General features: G+C 44.4%; 1 protein-coding gene across 1 annotated transcript; it reads right to left on the bottom strand.

Annotated features, from left to right (window-relative positions):
* Positions 1–1,342: 1,342 nt before the first annotated feature.
* On the bottom strand, positions 1,343–3,789 carry oprd1b (opioid receptor, delta 1b). Its single transcript, XM_020937188.1, has 3 exons — positions 3,536–3,789; positions 1,946–2,298; positions 1,343–1,872 (listed from the first exon to the last, which is right to left on the bottom strand). The coding sequence occupies exons 1-3, from the start codon at positions 3,787–3,789 to the stop codon at positions 1,343–1,345; spliced, it is 1,137 nt and encodes a 378-aa protein (XP_020792847.1).
* Positions 3,790–13,796: the final 10,007 nt, after the last annotated feature.

The raw sequence follows: 13,796 nt of genomic DNA, 5'->3' as shown, positions 1-13,796 counted from the left end.
AAAGCTTTTTAGAAACTAAAACAAATTCACAGATCACATTTAAAGCACTTTTTGATAAAAAAAAAAAAAAAAAAATCAAGATTATCTATATTCATCATAGACTTAATATATTAATGTCCAAATAGTTAAACAATGTGCAAAAACAATAATTTAACACTAATTGAATATGAATGTTTTGGTTTTGTACAAACAGTTGTAGTATTTGTAGTATGTGACTTTGTTCTGAGAGAGTTTGGGCCATACATCTGTATTGACATACAGCACATATAATTATGACCCAAAGTGCAGTGACAGTTTTGTGAGAAGCTTCTCACATTGCCTTCAGTTAATGTTTGTGAAACAGGGAAGCTGTGAGTCAGCTGATGTGCATGAGTGATACAGTCATCTCTACATGCCTTTAGTTAAAATACCTGTGCACTGGGATCACATGTAATTACTGTGCACATGGCTCTGTGTGTGGGCTTTATGTGTAATTATTTTGTGTAATTATTTCTTCTCCCACTGCCACAGGCTTGAACATGAAATTGGATATCATAATTCAGATATCGCAATGACTTAATAACAAAGGATTAAACAATGTTGTTTGGTGTGAGTGGAACTGTCCCTGTACAAAGTATACAAAGAATACCAATTATTAATAACAACAGTAACAGACTGAAGCATTTGAACCATGGCTTAAAGCTACTTCATTGTTTCTAGAATCCAGGTTAAGTCAATGTTAAATGAAATGTGATCTCTCCAGGCTTTAATGTGGCAGCTGTGTCACTCTCGTTTCTATGTGTGATCCAGCACTGTCCAACTACGTGCTTTAGTTTTGGTTTGTCACTGCCAAAGAATTTGCAGACACTCTTTTGCAGACAGTCTGGTCTTCATCTTGTCCTGTATTTGTCTCTTGGAGACAAATCAATACATACATTTGATCACTGAAGTGTTTAGAGGAGCCATGTCTTGACAGCGTTCCCTTATAAGGTTTGCAACATTTTGTTTGCTATTGTCGAACAGCACATGAAGTTTTTCCACTGCCATTTCAAATTGTAAATTGACACCTCAGACTACACGCTCAATGTAAATCTGATGTTGAGAACAAAAGAAGAACTTGCAGTTTGATACTCAGAGTCCACTCTATGTTCTTCGTACAGTACTCATATGTACACACACAGATGCATAGTCCTGAAACACAATCCTGGAAGCTAGATCTCCTCAAGCCCACAGGGACGTGTCGGTTACATGAGACTGTGTGGGGACCCTTGAACATATCAGTCTACAAGCCTGTAGTGGTGATCTGTGTGACCTCCGTAAGGTCTTCCTGGACTCTCCTCTCTGTCCTCTGCTCCAGGCCTAGTCAGGCTGGAGCCCTCTCCCTCCTGCTGGAAGCGCAAATGGATGCGGGCTCTCGTGTACTGTTGCGCACACGGCTGAAGCTGCTCTGCTCCATGCGGGAGCGGCTCGGGAAGCAGAAGTCTCTCAGACACCTCTTGAAGTTTTCATCCAGGAAGGCGTAGAGCACAGGGTTCAGGCTGCTGTTGGTGTAGCCCAGGGCGATGCACAGGTGCCAGCTGGCCATCTCCAGGAGGTTGCTCCGGTTGAAGGGAACAATGGTATCGACGATGATGAAGATGTGGATGGGGGTCCAGCAGATCACAAACGCAGCCACCACCACTAGCACCATCCTGGTGATCCTGCGCAGGTTCCTGTCCTTCTCTTTGGAGCCGGACAGAAGACGTACGCTCTTTAGCCTCAGGATCATCAGGCCATAGCACACGGTGATCACCAGCACCGGCATCACAAAGGCAAAGATGAACACACAGATCTTAGTCACTGTGTCCCAGTACTTGTCCGGATCAGGAAACTGCAGCGTGCACTTAATGTTTCCTGTAAAACATGAAATTGTATTAGAATGATAAGAGTCTACCCAGGGCCAGAGTCATTGTATGCAGTGTCTCACCATTATTCACTGTGGTAACAGCCATGATGGTGACGGGCACCCCAACGGCAGATGACAGGATCCAGATGCACACATTAATGATCTTGGCCTTGGCGGGTGTCCTGAAGTCCAGTGCCTTCACAGGGTGGCACACAGCAACGTAGCGATCCACGCTCATCATGGTCAGAGTGAAGATGCTTGTGAACATGTTGTAGTAGTCTATGGCGATGACCACTTTACACAGCAGCTCCCCAAAGGGCCATGTTCCCATCAAGTACTTAGCACTCTGGAACGGGAGTGTGCTGGTAGCCAGAGTGTCTGCCAGAGCCAGGTTAAAGATGTAGATGTTGGTAGCTGTCTTCATTTTGGTGTATCTGTTTGAAAATACAAAATAATTCAATGGCACAGTTCTTAATATTAGCGTGACATTTTAATGCTATAAATAATTACCATGTCCTCTCAATGAGATTCCACAAGTAAAATATTGAAGCTTTATTTCATAATGTTTTATTGCACAACATTAAAAGCTTAAAAGCTTTGCTGAGAAATGGCAACTATGAGCCCCCATTAAACTGCACTTCTACATAATGACTCCTGTAACTCCTGTAAATCTGCCCCTTGATTATGTATTTACTGTTGATCATTTTGAACAGCTTCTTAAAAGGCCATTTGAGATTGTTCATAGATCAACATGAAGAAAAGACCCACCACTGGGACTTTTTCGTAATAGCAACAACAGATAAGTTATTGCAGTGAACAATAATCCTGCGAAAAGGGGTCACACGCCACTAATCCCAAGTCTGCCCGGGGGGGTCAGTAGTTCATCTCATATAAAATAAACTGTATCACTGCACATTGGGAAGCTGGGGTTTGCTGCTCTGATCCCAAACAAAGAGTCAAAGGAAAAACTTGCAGAGGAGAATGACCTACATTTACATTATGTTTGATGATTTTGACTGAACAACTTTCCATTTGCATTTCAAAGGAAATCAGCCTGTTGTGGCTCTATAGCTGGCACAAATGTGTTTACTGTAGACATTTCTTTGTAGACGATCAAATGCACATCAGCCTGACAACATTTGGACATTACCTTCACAGTGTTTGAGGGGGTGGGTGAGTGGGAGATACTAAGTGGCCCTCAGACACAAACTGCAGCCAATTACAAAGGCAACGGCACGGTGTCACGTGCTTTTTGGCTGTTTGTCAGGAAGGCAAAAAGCATGCTTCTGACAGCAGGTTCCTCATGCTCAAATCTGAGAATAAACAAGGTAGCACATTGTAGCAAACTGTAGGCTGTTGGCTATAGGTTATTGGGCAAAAGCATATAAGTGATTAAATATGTTTGATACTTTTATACATAGCTCAACTAAATATTGGCTAAAATATAGACATCTTATGCACTCTATTTTTTCAGCTCTTTGTTGTGTGTGTATGTGGCATGGTGATTCACTGAATAAAAGGCAATTTGATGGACTATATTTTACGCTAGTTTAATTGTTTGACTATTTTTTGTGCATTATTATTTTTCTTCTTCTATATAAAAACCTTCAATATTTATTTATTTATTTATTTTTATTTTTATTATTTTATTAGGCTACTTGTGTTACTTACCTGACCACTCCATACATAACGAGCACGTTGCCCAGTAGCCCCACCACGCAGATCGCAGAGTAAAGAGCCGTGATGCACACCGCCAGGATGAAACTGCTGCGGTCCGTCGCCACCGCGGTTGTCTCATTTGTGTTTGAAGAAAAAGGCAACAGGTCTTGGCTCAGTGTAGCGTTGTCCGGAGTTACAGAGGCTGAGAGGCGCACTGTCAAATCTCCAACTGTGTCCAGGGCAAGAGTAGCATTCACAGCATCCATGTTTCAAGAAACACTCAAGTTTGCTTTTCTAAAAGAGCGGTTAGATCCTTTTAACGCACAGCAGCAGCAGCAGGTGCATTCAGAGAAAAGGCGCACAAAGTGAAGAGCGCTAAATGAGCAGAGAGATGCCCGAGGGAGCCGTCTCTCTCTCTCTCTCTCTCTCTCTCTCTCTCTCTCTCTCTCTCTCTCTCTCTCTCTCTCTCTCTCTCTCTCTCTCTCTCTCTCTCGCTCTCTCTCTTGCTCTCTTTGCTCTCTGTCTTGCTCTCTCTCCTTTTTCTTTCGCTCTCCCTGTCTTTGTCTCTCTCTCTCTCCCTCTCTCTCGCTCTCTCTCTCTCTCTGTGTCTCCCTCCTCTCTCTCTCTATGTCTCTCTCTTTCTCTCTCTCTCTCTCTGTCTCTCTCTCTCTCTCTCTCTCTCTCTCTCTGTGTCTCCCTCCTCTCTCTCTCTATGTCTCTCTCTTTCTCTCTCTCTCCCTCCTCTCTCTCCCTGTCTCTCTCTCTCTGTCTCTCCCTCCTCTCTCTCTCTCTCTCTCTCTCTCTCTCTTTGTGTGTCTCTCTTTCTCTCTCTCTCTGTTTCTCTCTCTCTGTCTCTCCCTCCTCTCTCTATCTCTCTCTTTGTCTCTCTCTCTCTGTCTCTCCTTCCTCTCTCTCTCTCTCTCTTTCTCTCTCTGTCTCTTCTGTCTCTCTGTGTCTCTCTCTCGCTCTCTCTCCTTTTTCTCTCGCTCTCCCTGTTTTGTCTCTCTCTCTCTCTCTCTCTCTCTCTCTCTCTCTCTCTCTCTCTCACTCTCTCCCTCGTGCCTGTGCCTGTGCCTGCGCGTGCTCGTGACTGTATTTCTCATCAGTCAGTGAAGCTTCAGGAGCTACAGAACAGGCTGCACTGCTGGATTCTTTCATGCTGCCTTCTTCCACTATTTCAAAACTCAGACATGAGCTTGTGTTATATTAAACACGACGCCATCTTTAAATAGTCCCCATTTACACACTAGACATCTGTCATTGGCGCTTCTTTACAGCTCAATTAGACTTATCTTTATTGAGCCAATGCTTTTATTGCAGCTCCAAGCGTCACCTGGCTCCACTGGACTGTGTAAGAAGGACTATTAGAGCAAACCTTAACCATGAAATCACCTTAACCTGCGTGGAGGGCTACCTGCAGCACGATGAAATAGAGCCTATTTAAGTCAGTAAAGTAGAATTTATAGTGGCCTGTGGTCTCAGTAGTAGTTTGACTTTTTCTTTCTTAGATATTATCACATTCTTCTTGTAGGCTATAATATTTGTCATTTTGCATTTCCCCTTCTTTCAGGCCATTCACTTTTCACCATAACACAAGTAAATGATATATGCCTTTCTTAAGCTTATCTTACTTGCATTGATTGAGTTTCATCTGTTTTCTTTGCTCAGAAAATACTTGTATTCTTACTGTGAGCAGGGTCGTCTCTTCGCGGATCTGACCTGTAAACTTGGCCTTGTGGCGTCATTTGCTTGTCTCCATGGATTTCTTAAAAGTTTAATGCCATACTGCAGAACATTCCAGGCAAAGCAAAAACATCTCATCTCATAATTAACTTTGTCAGTTTGAACTTTAGATCGTTGGTAGATTTAAGTGGATAGGATGTGCCAACAGCAATTTTTACATCCAATGATAAGAAAGAATACACATCAATGGGAAAAAAGCACAATAACTAATCAAAAAAATGTAAAGTGTGGGGAGAGACATTTAGCAACGCTTGGTCATATTGCAGGACAGACTGTCTATATATAATCCATAATAACAGAATGCAGTATTTCATCATTATAACAAAACATTTTCCCACTGATTGGTTAATAGGGACAAGATCTTGCGAGACAAATTTGCCACAAGATTGTGCACATATACTGAAAATGACCTCGTGAGATGTTTTTTCCCCATGTTTTTACGATAGGATTTGATACAAAAATGGACTCGGGTCTCAGGACCCTGTGATCTCGGGCAGGTCTTGGTCTGGATTAGTGCGGTCTTGACTGTAACACTGTGGAGAGGCGACCCCGCTCATGTCTGTTTTTCTAGGTATTTTTAAAGCCCAGCAGGTTTTACTACATTTTGTTTTGCTGACTTGCATGTTGTTCAGTTGTGTTTTTGTAGGATATCTTATGTGTATTAATCTTGTGTATCGTATATGTTAAATTTGCATGTAAATTGTAATTGTTTTGCTTTTCACACAAGGCTTGCCCTTTTACAGATGTTCATTTTAAGTAACACAGCCTTAATTAAACTAGTTCTTCTAATCAGCATGAAACAAACAGACACAAAACCACAAGAGGGTCATAAATCTGACCCTTATTAGCTGGCAATCCCAATCCATCCTGTTGCATTGTGGCCCCTGATGTAATACAATCTTTGGTCTTTTAGCACTGTGGCTGTGGCTCACCCTCTGACCCCATCACAAGGACCATTTCATAGCATTTATTTTAATATTATCTTGTCATGGTGTAATTTCACTTAAACATCAGTTACATGACTCTGGGAAAATTTAGGTTACACCTCTGTTTACATTTGTTATCTTTCATGGTTCTTCTCTCACATCACCTCCACAGGGCTTGACAGCAGCTGCAATCTGTCTGCCTCCACACCAGGACTAAAAACAATCTCAAAAACAACAACCGACTCACTGTGGACAGACAGAGGAGAACATGTGTCACCTCGTCTCTCTGATACTATGATAAGACCTATACTATCAGATTAGACTCCCTATAGTGCTAAAAATAACACAGCTTTAGGACTAACATGTGTGGAGCTGCTTTCCTATTAGAGCTGCATGACATGAGCAAAAAAAAAAACAAAAAACTATGTTGTCATTATTCTGGCATTGATACTTCTGAAATAATCGATAACTGATACCAGACTGAACATTGCATTTACTCCCCTCAAAACATATTTCTTACAAAATTGATCCAGTAGTGTTGTGTAACTGCTATTTATCTCACAGTTCATTACAGAAAAGCTTTGTACAAACAAAAGTTTAAATATTGCAATATCAGCCGAAATATAAATGTTTGACCAAATCTGACCAGGACATACATCTATCCATCCATCCATTTTCGTCTGCTTATCCGGGGCCGGGTCGCGGGGGCAGCAGCCTAAGCAGGGACTCCCAGACTTCCTTCACCCCAGACACGTCCTCCAGCTCCTCCGGGGGGACCCCGAGGCGTTCCCAGGCCAGCCGAGAGACATAGTCCCTCCAGCGTGTCCTGGGTCTTCCCCGGGGTCTCCTCCCGGTGGGACATGCCCGGAACACCTCCCGAGGGAGGCGCCCAGGAGGCATCCGGAACAGATGCCCGAGCCACCTCAACTGGCTCCTCTCGACGTGGAGGAGCAGCGGCTCCACTCCGAGCTCCTCCCGTGTGACTGAGCTCCTCACCCTATCTCTAAGGGAGCACCCAGCCACCCTGTGGAGGAAACTCATTTCGAGCGCTTGTATCCGCGATCTCGTCCTTTCGGTCACTACCCAGAGCTCATGACCAGAGGTGAGAGTAGGAACAAAGACTGACCGGTAAATCGAGAGCTTCGCCTTTCGACTCAGCTCCCGCTTCACCACAATGGTCCGATACAGCGACCGCATCACTGCCGAAGCTGCACCGATCCGCCTGTCAATCTCAAGTTCTGTCCTCCCCTCACTCGTGAACAAGACCCCGAGATACTTGAACTCCTCCACTTGAGGCAAGGACTCTCCGCCCACCCGGAAAGGGCTAGCCACCTTTTTCCTGTCGAGAACCATGGCCTCGGACTTGGAAGAGCTGATCCTCATCCCAGCCGCTTCACACTCAGCTGCAAACCGCCCCAGTGCACATTGCAGGTCCTGGTTCGATGAAGCCAACAGGACAGCATCATCCGCAAACAGCAGAGATGAAATCCTGTGGTCCCCAAACCGGCCCCCCTCCGGCCCCTGACTGCGCCTAGAAATTCTGTCCATAAATACAATGAACAGAACCGGTGACAAAGGGCAGCCCTGGCGGAGTCCAACATGCACCGGGAACAGGTCTGACTTACTGCCGGCAATGCGAACACAGCTCCTGCTCCGGTCATACAGGGACCGGACAGCCCTTAGCAAAGGGCCCCGAACCCCATACTCCCAGAGCACCCCCCACAGGACACCACAAGGGACACGGTCGAATGTCTTCTCCAAGTCCACAAAGCACATGTGTACTGGTTGGGCAAACTCCCATGAACCCTCGAGCACCCTATGGAGAGTGTAGAGCTGGTCCAGTGTTCCACGGCCAGGACGAAAACCACACTGCTCCTCCTGGATCCGAGGTTCGACTATCAGCCGGATTCTCCTCTCCAGTACCCTGGCATAGACCTTACCGGGAAGGCTGAGGAGTGTGATCCCCCTATAGTTGGAACACACCCTCCGGTCCCCCTTCTTATACAGAGGGACCACCACCCCGGTTTGCCAGTCCAAGGGTACTGTCCCTGACCGCCACGCGATGTTGAAGAGGCGTGTCAGCCAAGACAGCCCTGCAACATCCAGAGACTTAAGGTACTCAGGACGGATCTCATCCAACCCCGGAGCCTTGCCACCAAGGAGCTTGCCAACCACCTCAGTGACTTCGGCCAGGGTGATGGATGAGTCCGCCCCCGAGTCCCCAGCCTCGGCTTCCTCCTCGGAAGACGTGACGGTGGGATTGAGGAGATCCTCAAAGTATTCCTTCCACCGCCTGACAACGTCCCCAGTCGAGGTCAGCAGCTCTCCCCCCGCACTGTAAACAGTGTTGGTGAAGAACTGCTTTCCCCTCCTGAGGCGCCGGATGGTTTGCCAGAATCTCTTTGAGGCCGTCCGATAGTCCTTCTTTATGGCCTCCCCGAACTCCTCCCAGCTCAGAGTTTTTGCCTCCGCGACCACACGGGCTGTAGCACGCTTGGCCTGCCAGTACCCGTCAGCTGCTTCAGGAGTCCCCCGAGCCAGCAAGGCCTGATAGGACTCCTTCTTCAGCTTGACAGCATCCCTTACTTCCGGTGTCCACCACCGGGTTCGGTGGCTTACGCCCACAGCTCCGAGCAGCCGCATCGACAATAGAGGCCGAGAATGAAGCCCACTCAGACTCCATATTTCCTGCCTGCCCCGGAATCCGGGAGAAGTCCTCCCGGAGGTGCGAGTTGAAGGTCCCTCTGACAGAGGGCTCCACCAGACGTTCCCAACAGACCCTCACTACACGCTTGGGCCTGCCAGGTCTTTCCGGCTTCCTCCTCCGCCAGCAAACCCAACTCACAACCAGGTGGTGACCAGTTGACAGCTCAGCCCCTCTCTTCACCCGAGTGTCCAAGACACGCGGCCGGAGGTCAGATGACACGACTACAAAGTCGATCATCGACCTCCGGCCTAGGGTGTCCTGGTGCCACGTGCACTTATGGACACCCTTGTGCTCGAACATGGTGTTCGTTATGGACAAACTGTGACTAGCACAGAAGTCCAATAACAAAACACTGCTCGGGTTCAGATCAGGGAGGCCGTTCCTCCCAATCACCCCTCTCCAAGTGTCACTGTCGTTGCCCACGTGGGCGTTGAAGTCCCCCAGGAGAACAACGGAGTCCCCGGTCGGTGCACTGTCTAGTACCCCTCCCAGGGACTCCAAGAAGGCCGGGTACTCAGCACTGCTGTTCGGCCCATAGGCCGACACCACAGTGAGAGACCTGTCCCCGACCCGAAGGCGCAGGGACACGACCCTCTCGTTCACCGGGGTGAACTCCAACACACAGCGGCTGAGCTGTGGTGCAATGAGCAGGCCCACACCAGCCCGCCGCCGCTCCCCGCGGCCAACGCCAGAGAAATGGAGAGTCCAGCCCCTCTCAAGGAGTTGGGTTCCAGAGCCCAAACTGTGCATGGAGGTGAGGCCGACTATATCTAGTCGGTAACGCTTAACCTCCCGCACAAGCTCAGGCTCCTTCCCCCCCAGCGAGGTGACATTCCATGTCCCCAGAGCTAGTCTCCATGTCCGGAGATCCGGTCGCCGAGGCCCCTGCCGTCGACTGCTGCCCAGATCTCTCTGCACCGGCCCCATATGGATCCTCCTGCGGGTGGTGGGCCCACGTGAGGACGGCCCCACGTCGCTCCTTCGGGCTGAGCCCGGCCGGGCCCCGTGGGGGAAGGCCTGGCCACCAGGCGCTCACTGATGAGCACCCACCCCAGGCCTGGCTCCAGGGTGAGGCCCCGGTGACGCCAATCCGGGCGACATCGCTGGCCTCTGAGTGGACATCATCATATAGGGCTTCTGAACCATTCTTCGTCTGACCCGTCCCCCCGGACCTGTTTGCCTTGGGTGACCCTACCAGGGGCATGAAGCCCCCGACAACATAGCTCCCGGGTTCATTTGGGCACTCAAACCCCTCCACCACGATAAGGTGACGGTTCAAGGAGGGGACATACATTTAGTTACAACTAAGTATTGTTACCATTTTAATCCAAATTCAGGTTTAAATTTTGTTTTAAAATAAGATGGCCCATATTACTTTAGATGACTAACCAACATCCAGTTAAACAGTCAGAGGTTACATACTCCTCTTAAGGCCCATATTTGCTAACTATAATTAAATCCTTACAAATGCCATTGTACTTTTCAGATGACTGAAATACTGTGGATTGGACTCTTCAGTAGAAGTGGTCATATAGGTCATGTAAAGTCTCCAATTATATGTGTGCTATTGCTTTTCACTCCCTGTGTGATCCCCTGACCCCACAGTGAGATCTAAGAGAACATGGTTGGATGGACAGATTGCAATGTCTTGTTCAAAACCTATGAACTGCTTCACTTCACACAGGTCAGAGAAAGTACCACATTACTATACTTCATAATAAATAACACTCAAAGGGAGCCAAGTTGTGTAAAACATACATTTAAGCTTTGTAGAGCACTGTAGAAGCTTTCCCTTTCCATATATTTCACATAAGGCCAAATTAGTGAAACATAATTCACAGAGGAAATTGTTTGGACACAGCAACTCAAAAATACAGCAATAGTTCATGAAGTATAAATGTTGCAGGGTATCAATATGTACAAATGTGTTTGAAAGAAAAATGTGTGAAGTGAAATACAGTATTAGGGCTGAGCAAAATAAAAAGAAAAAAACAACAAACAAACATAATAAGCCATTTAACACAAAAAGTGAAATTTCTTCCTACGTCTGAGCTCTTTTTCAAACCATGTGCTTAGAGGATTAGCTGCAGATCTTATCAGGCGGATCACTGATGATTAGAAATAATTAAAATTCGATCAATGACACATTCTTACACAGTATTTACAAGGAGCAGTTGCTCAAATCTGGCATGTCCAAATTAAAAATGAACCAGAGGTGTTGTAGCTTTGGGAGGGCAGTGTTAATGGTGTTTTACTTCCTGGGTCAGTGTGACATTATCCCTCTGCTCCTGTCAGTTTTGTGGTCCACTTTGAGTAATCTTCAGAGAGCTGTCTCAGGTCATTTTGTGAAATCTCTCACTTTTGCCCTGTTATCTTTCTTGTGTCTAATTGAGCAGGCGATACAGCAGTAGTAATTTAGTATGTGTGATGACGCCACAGTCTGGTTGGACCCAATGAGAGTCCCCCGGTGACAAATGTGTAACTGTGGGGGCTGTGTGAGAGGACGGCAATTAACTACTGACTCGTAGATAAACAATCGAGTGAGTGCTATAGAGGTGGACTGTCAGTGCGCTTTTATACTTATGCAAGTAATTTACTCAAGGACTTTTATGTAATAGAATTCATTGATTTCTTCTCAACATATTAATTTAAAAATACTATACTATAACTCTAGAAGAAGATAGCTGTAATGATGATAATAGCTCATGAGATGGAAAAGCTAGATGATATATCTTTTGGAATAAAATAAATTTCAATTTTACATTTAGAACATTTAATTCTGAAATTGTGTTTGCACTAATAGCCCACCAAAATGAGCCGTAGAAACAATATGTATACATATTTAAATTAACACATAAAAGTTCCATATCATGCTATGTTCTGTTATATGTTATAATTTTGTTCCTCATCACAAACAGACCTGGAGTTGTGTTTTGTTTCATTCACACATGTTTAACACACAAACCTGGCATATTTATGCAGATTTCTTCTCTCAAACAGAAAACACTGGTACTACAGGAAGTGCTGCACTGTGTTTTTAAACTCCATACAACTGTTTTTGATGAGGTAACAACACGGCTAAAAGCTCACAAGAGTAAATTTTGTGTAACATAAGACTGTTAACACTTTATAATAACTACACCTAAATTAATCTTAATTAAACATAAGCATTTATAATTAACAAATTAATTACTAATTAAGAATGATTCAGGCTTAAGGATTAGAAGTTATTGTATTATTAGTTACGTTTTAGTCATGTCTGAACTTTATTCATTATGAATTAATCCTTTATTTATGCTTCAATCAGGCTAATTAAAGTGCAGATATTATAAAGTGGCACCAAATTATACTGATGATGTTTGTAGCAGCAACAGTGCTTGTTAAGGAGCTTTACTCACAATGGTTGAAGAATGTGTCTTCTTGAATGGACCATGAATCATTAAGTCTTTGTCTTATAGATCCATGTGTTGTAATAGTAAAATGTGACTATGTTGTATGTTTTGTGTGATGTTTGTGCAGAGGAGAGCTCCCTGCTGTATCAGTGCATGTATAAAAGAGCGCTGTGGGTGTATTGCTCTGAGTGGTACTCCTTCCCACTGAGGAGGTTTATTCAGCCACAGCAACAGGTGAAGAACAAACCACGCTCTGCAATCTCTGTAATTTCAGCACTTGTTTAGAGCACTATTTTCACCTAAGTCGTGAGGGAGTGACAATTTATGTCCTTGCCAATTTGTTTCCTGAACTCTGTGGTGCTTAAAATTTGAGTGCTAAAGTAAATGGTTAGGCTAAAGTAAACTGTAGGCTACTCAAGCTTTTGTTCAGAATAGCATTTTTTCATTCCATTTCACAAAGCACTATATATATTAAATTCACACAGAGAAATTCAGTTTTACAGTTTGTTTCAACAGCGTTGCCAGATTTAGCTGTTGAAAACTGATATTTTCAAAGCAGTTCACAAAAAATCCTATTTTTTAGTTTTTCCTAAACAAAAATACATTTCCACAAAATGCAGTTTTTCATTCAAAACTGATCAATTAAAATGCAAATTTTACCAACAAAATGTAGAAAAAAAAAATAGTTGTATATTTTTTGCATGCTTGTTTAGTATTCGTGGAGGCAGTGGCCTGTGTCTGGTCCCACTTTATAATAACTACACTTTAAATAGCCTTAATACAACACGAACAAAGACTTCATTCATAATGAACAAATACTTTATTAAGAATGATTCAAGCTTAATAACTGATTAATTAAGGGCCCAGAGTTAGGGTATTATTTAAGTAGTAACCTGCTTAATTGGAGTTCATTATGAATTATGTTTTGTTGAATTTATTTATTTATTAATGCCATTAGGGCATGTGCAGTCATTAGAAGTGTAACCACTTTTTTTTTTTTAAAGGAATAAATGATTGTAATTTATTTTGGGAACTGGATGTCCCTGTCCATCTCTGAGCTCCATTACTGAAAGCTCTTCTGAAAGCAAAAAAGAATAATAAATAAAATAAGGAGGCACTCTGGGAGACAAGGAGCCTGTGACAATAACCAGTTCTGTCCTTGATTGAAGTATTGTCATGTGTCATGTGTTTCACATGTTCTTTCATAAGTTCAAGAACACAGTTCAATCATCTGTGCTCAGAGGGATCAAAAACTGGAACTGTTTCCATAGCAATAAAAAATATAAAACTTTTATAAACTTTTTCTATATTCTGAATTGTTAAAAGTGCTCAATGTGGGGCTTATACAATGAAATTGAATCCAGTTAAGGTGGTTTAGAAGGATGTTGTTTTTTAAGGATAAGGTACACTTTATTGACCCCATGGGGAAATATGTCCTTCATATTGACTCATTCTTCAGTGTCATAGGGGCATCTCCTCAAGAGCAGTGAGCACACTGCTCTGGG

The sequence above is a fragment of the Boleophthalmus pectinirostris genome, unplaced genomic scaffold (genome assembly GCF_026225935.1).
Source record: "Boleophthalmus pectinirostris isolate CB_2022bp ecotype Guang Dong unplaced genomic scaffold, ASM2622593v1 HiC_scaffold_6, whole genome shotgun sequence".
NCBI classification, from domain to species: domain Eukaryota; kingdom Metazoa; phylum Chordata; class Actinopteri; order Gobiiformes; family Gobiidae; genus Boleophthalmus; species Boleophthalmus pectinirostris.
Note: the sequence above shows the minus strand (reverse complement) of the source record. Positions and strands in the feature narration are given on the sequence as shown.

Bases quoted from the DNA above. Each gene is read 5' to 3' on its own strand.
- oprd1b (XM_020937188.1), bottom strand. From the start codon at position 3,789: ATGGATGCTGTGAATGCTACTCTTGCCCTGGACACAGTTGGAGATTTG. The intron at 2,299-3,535 runs GTAAGTAACACA...ATTTTCAAACAG, and splicing joins GTTATGTATGGAGTGGTCAG to ATACACCAAAATGAAGACAG. The intron at 1,873-1,945 runs GTGAGACACTGC...CATGTTTTACAG, and splicing joins TGTTACCACAGTGAATAATG to GAAACATTAAGTGCACGCTG.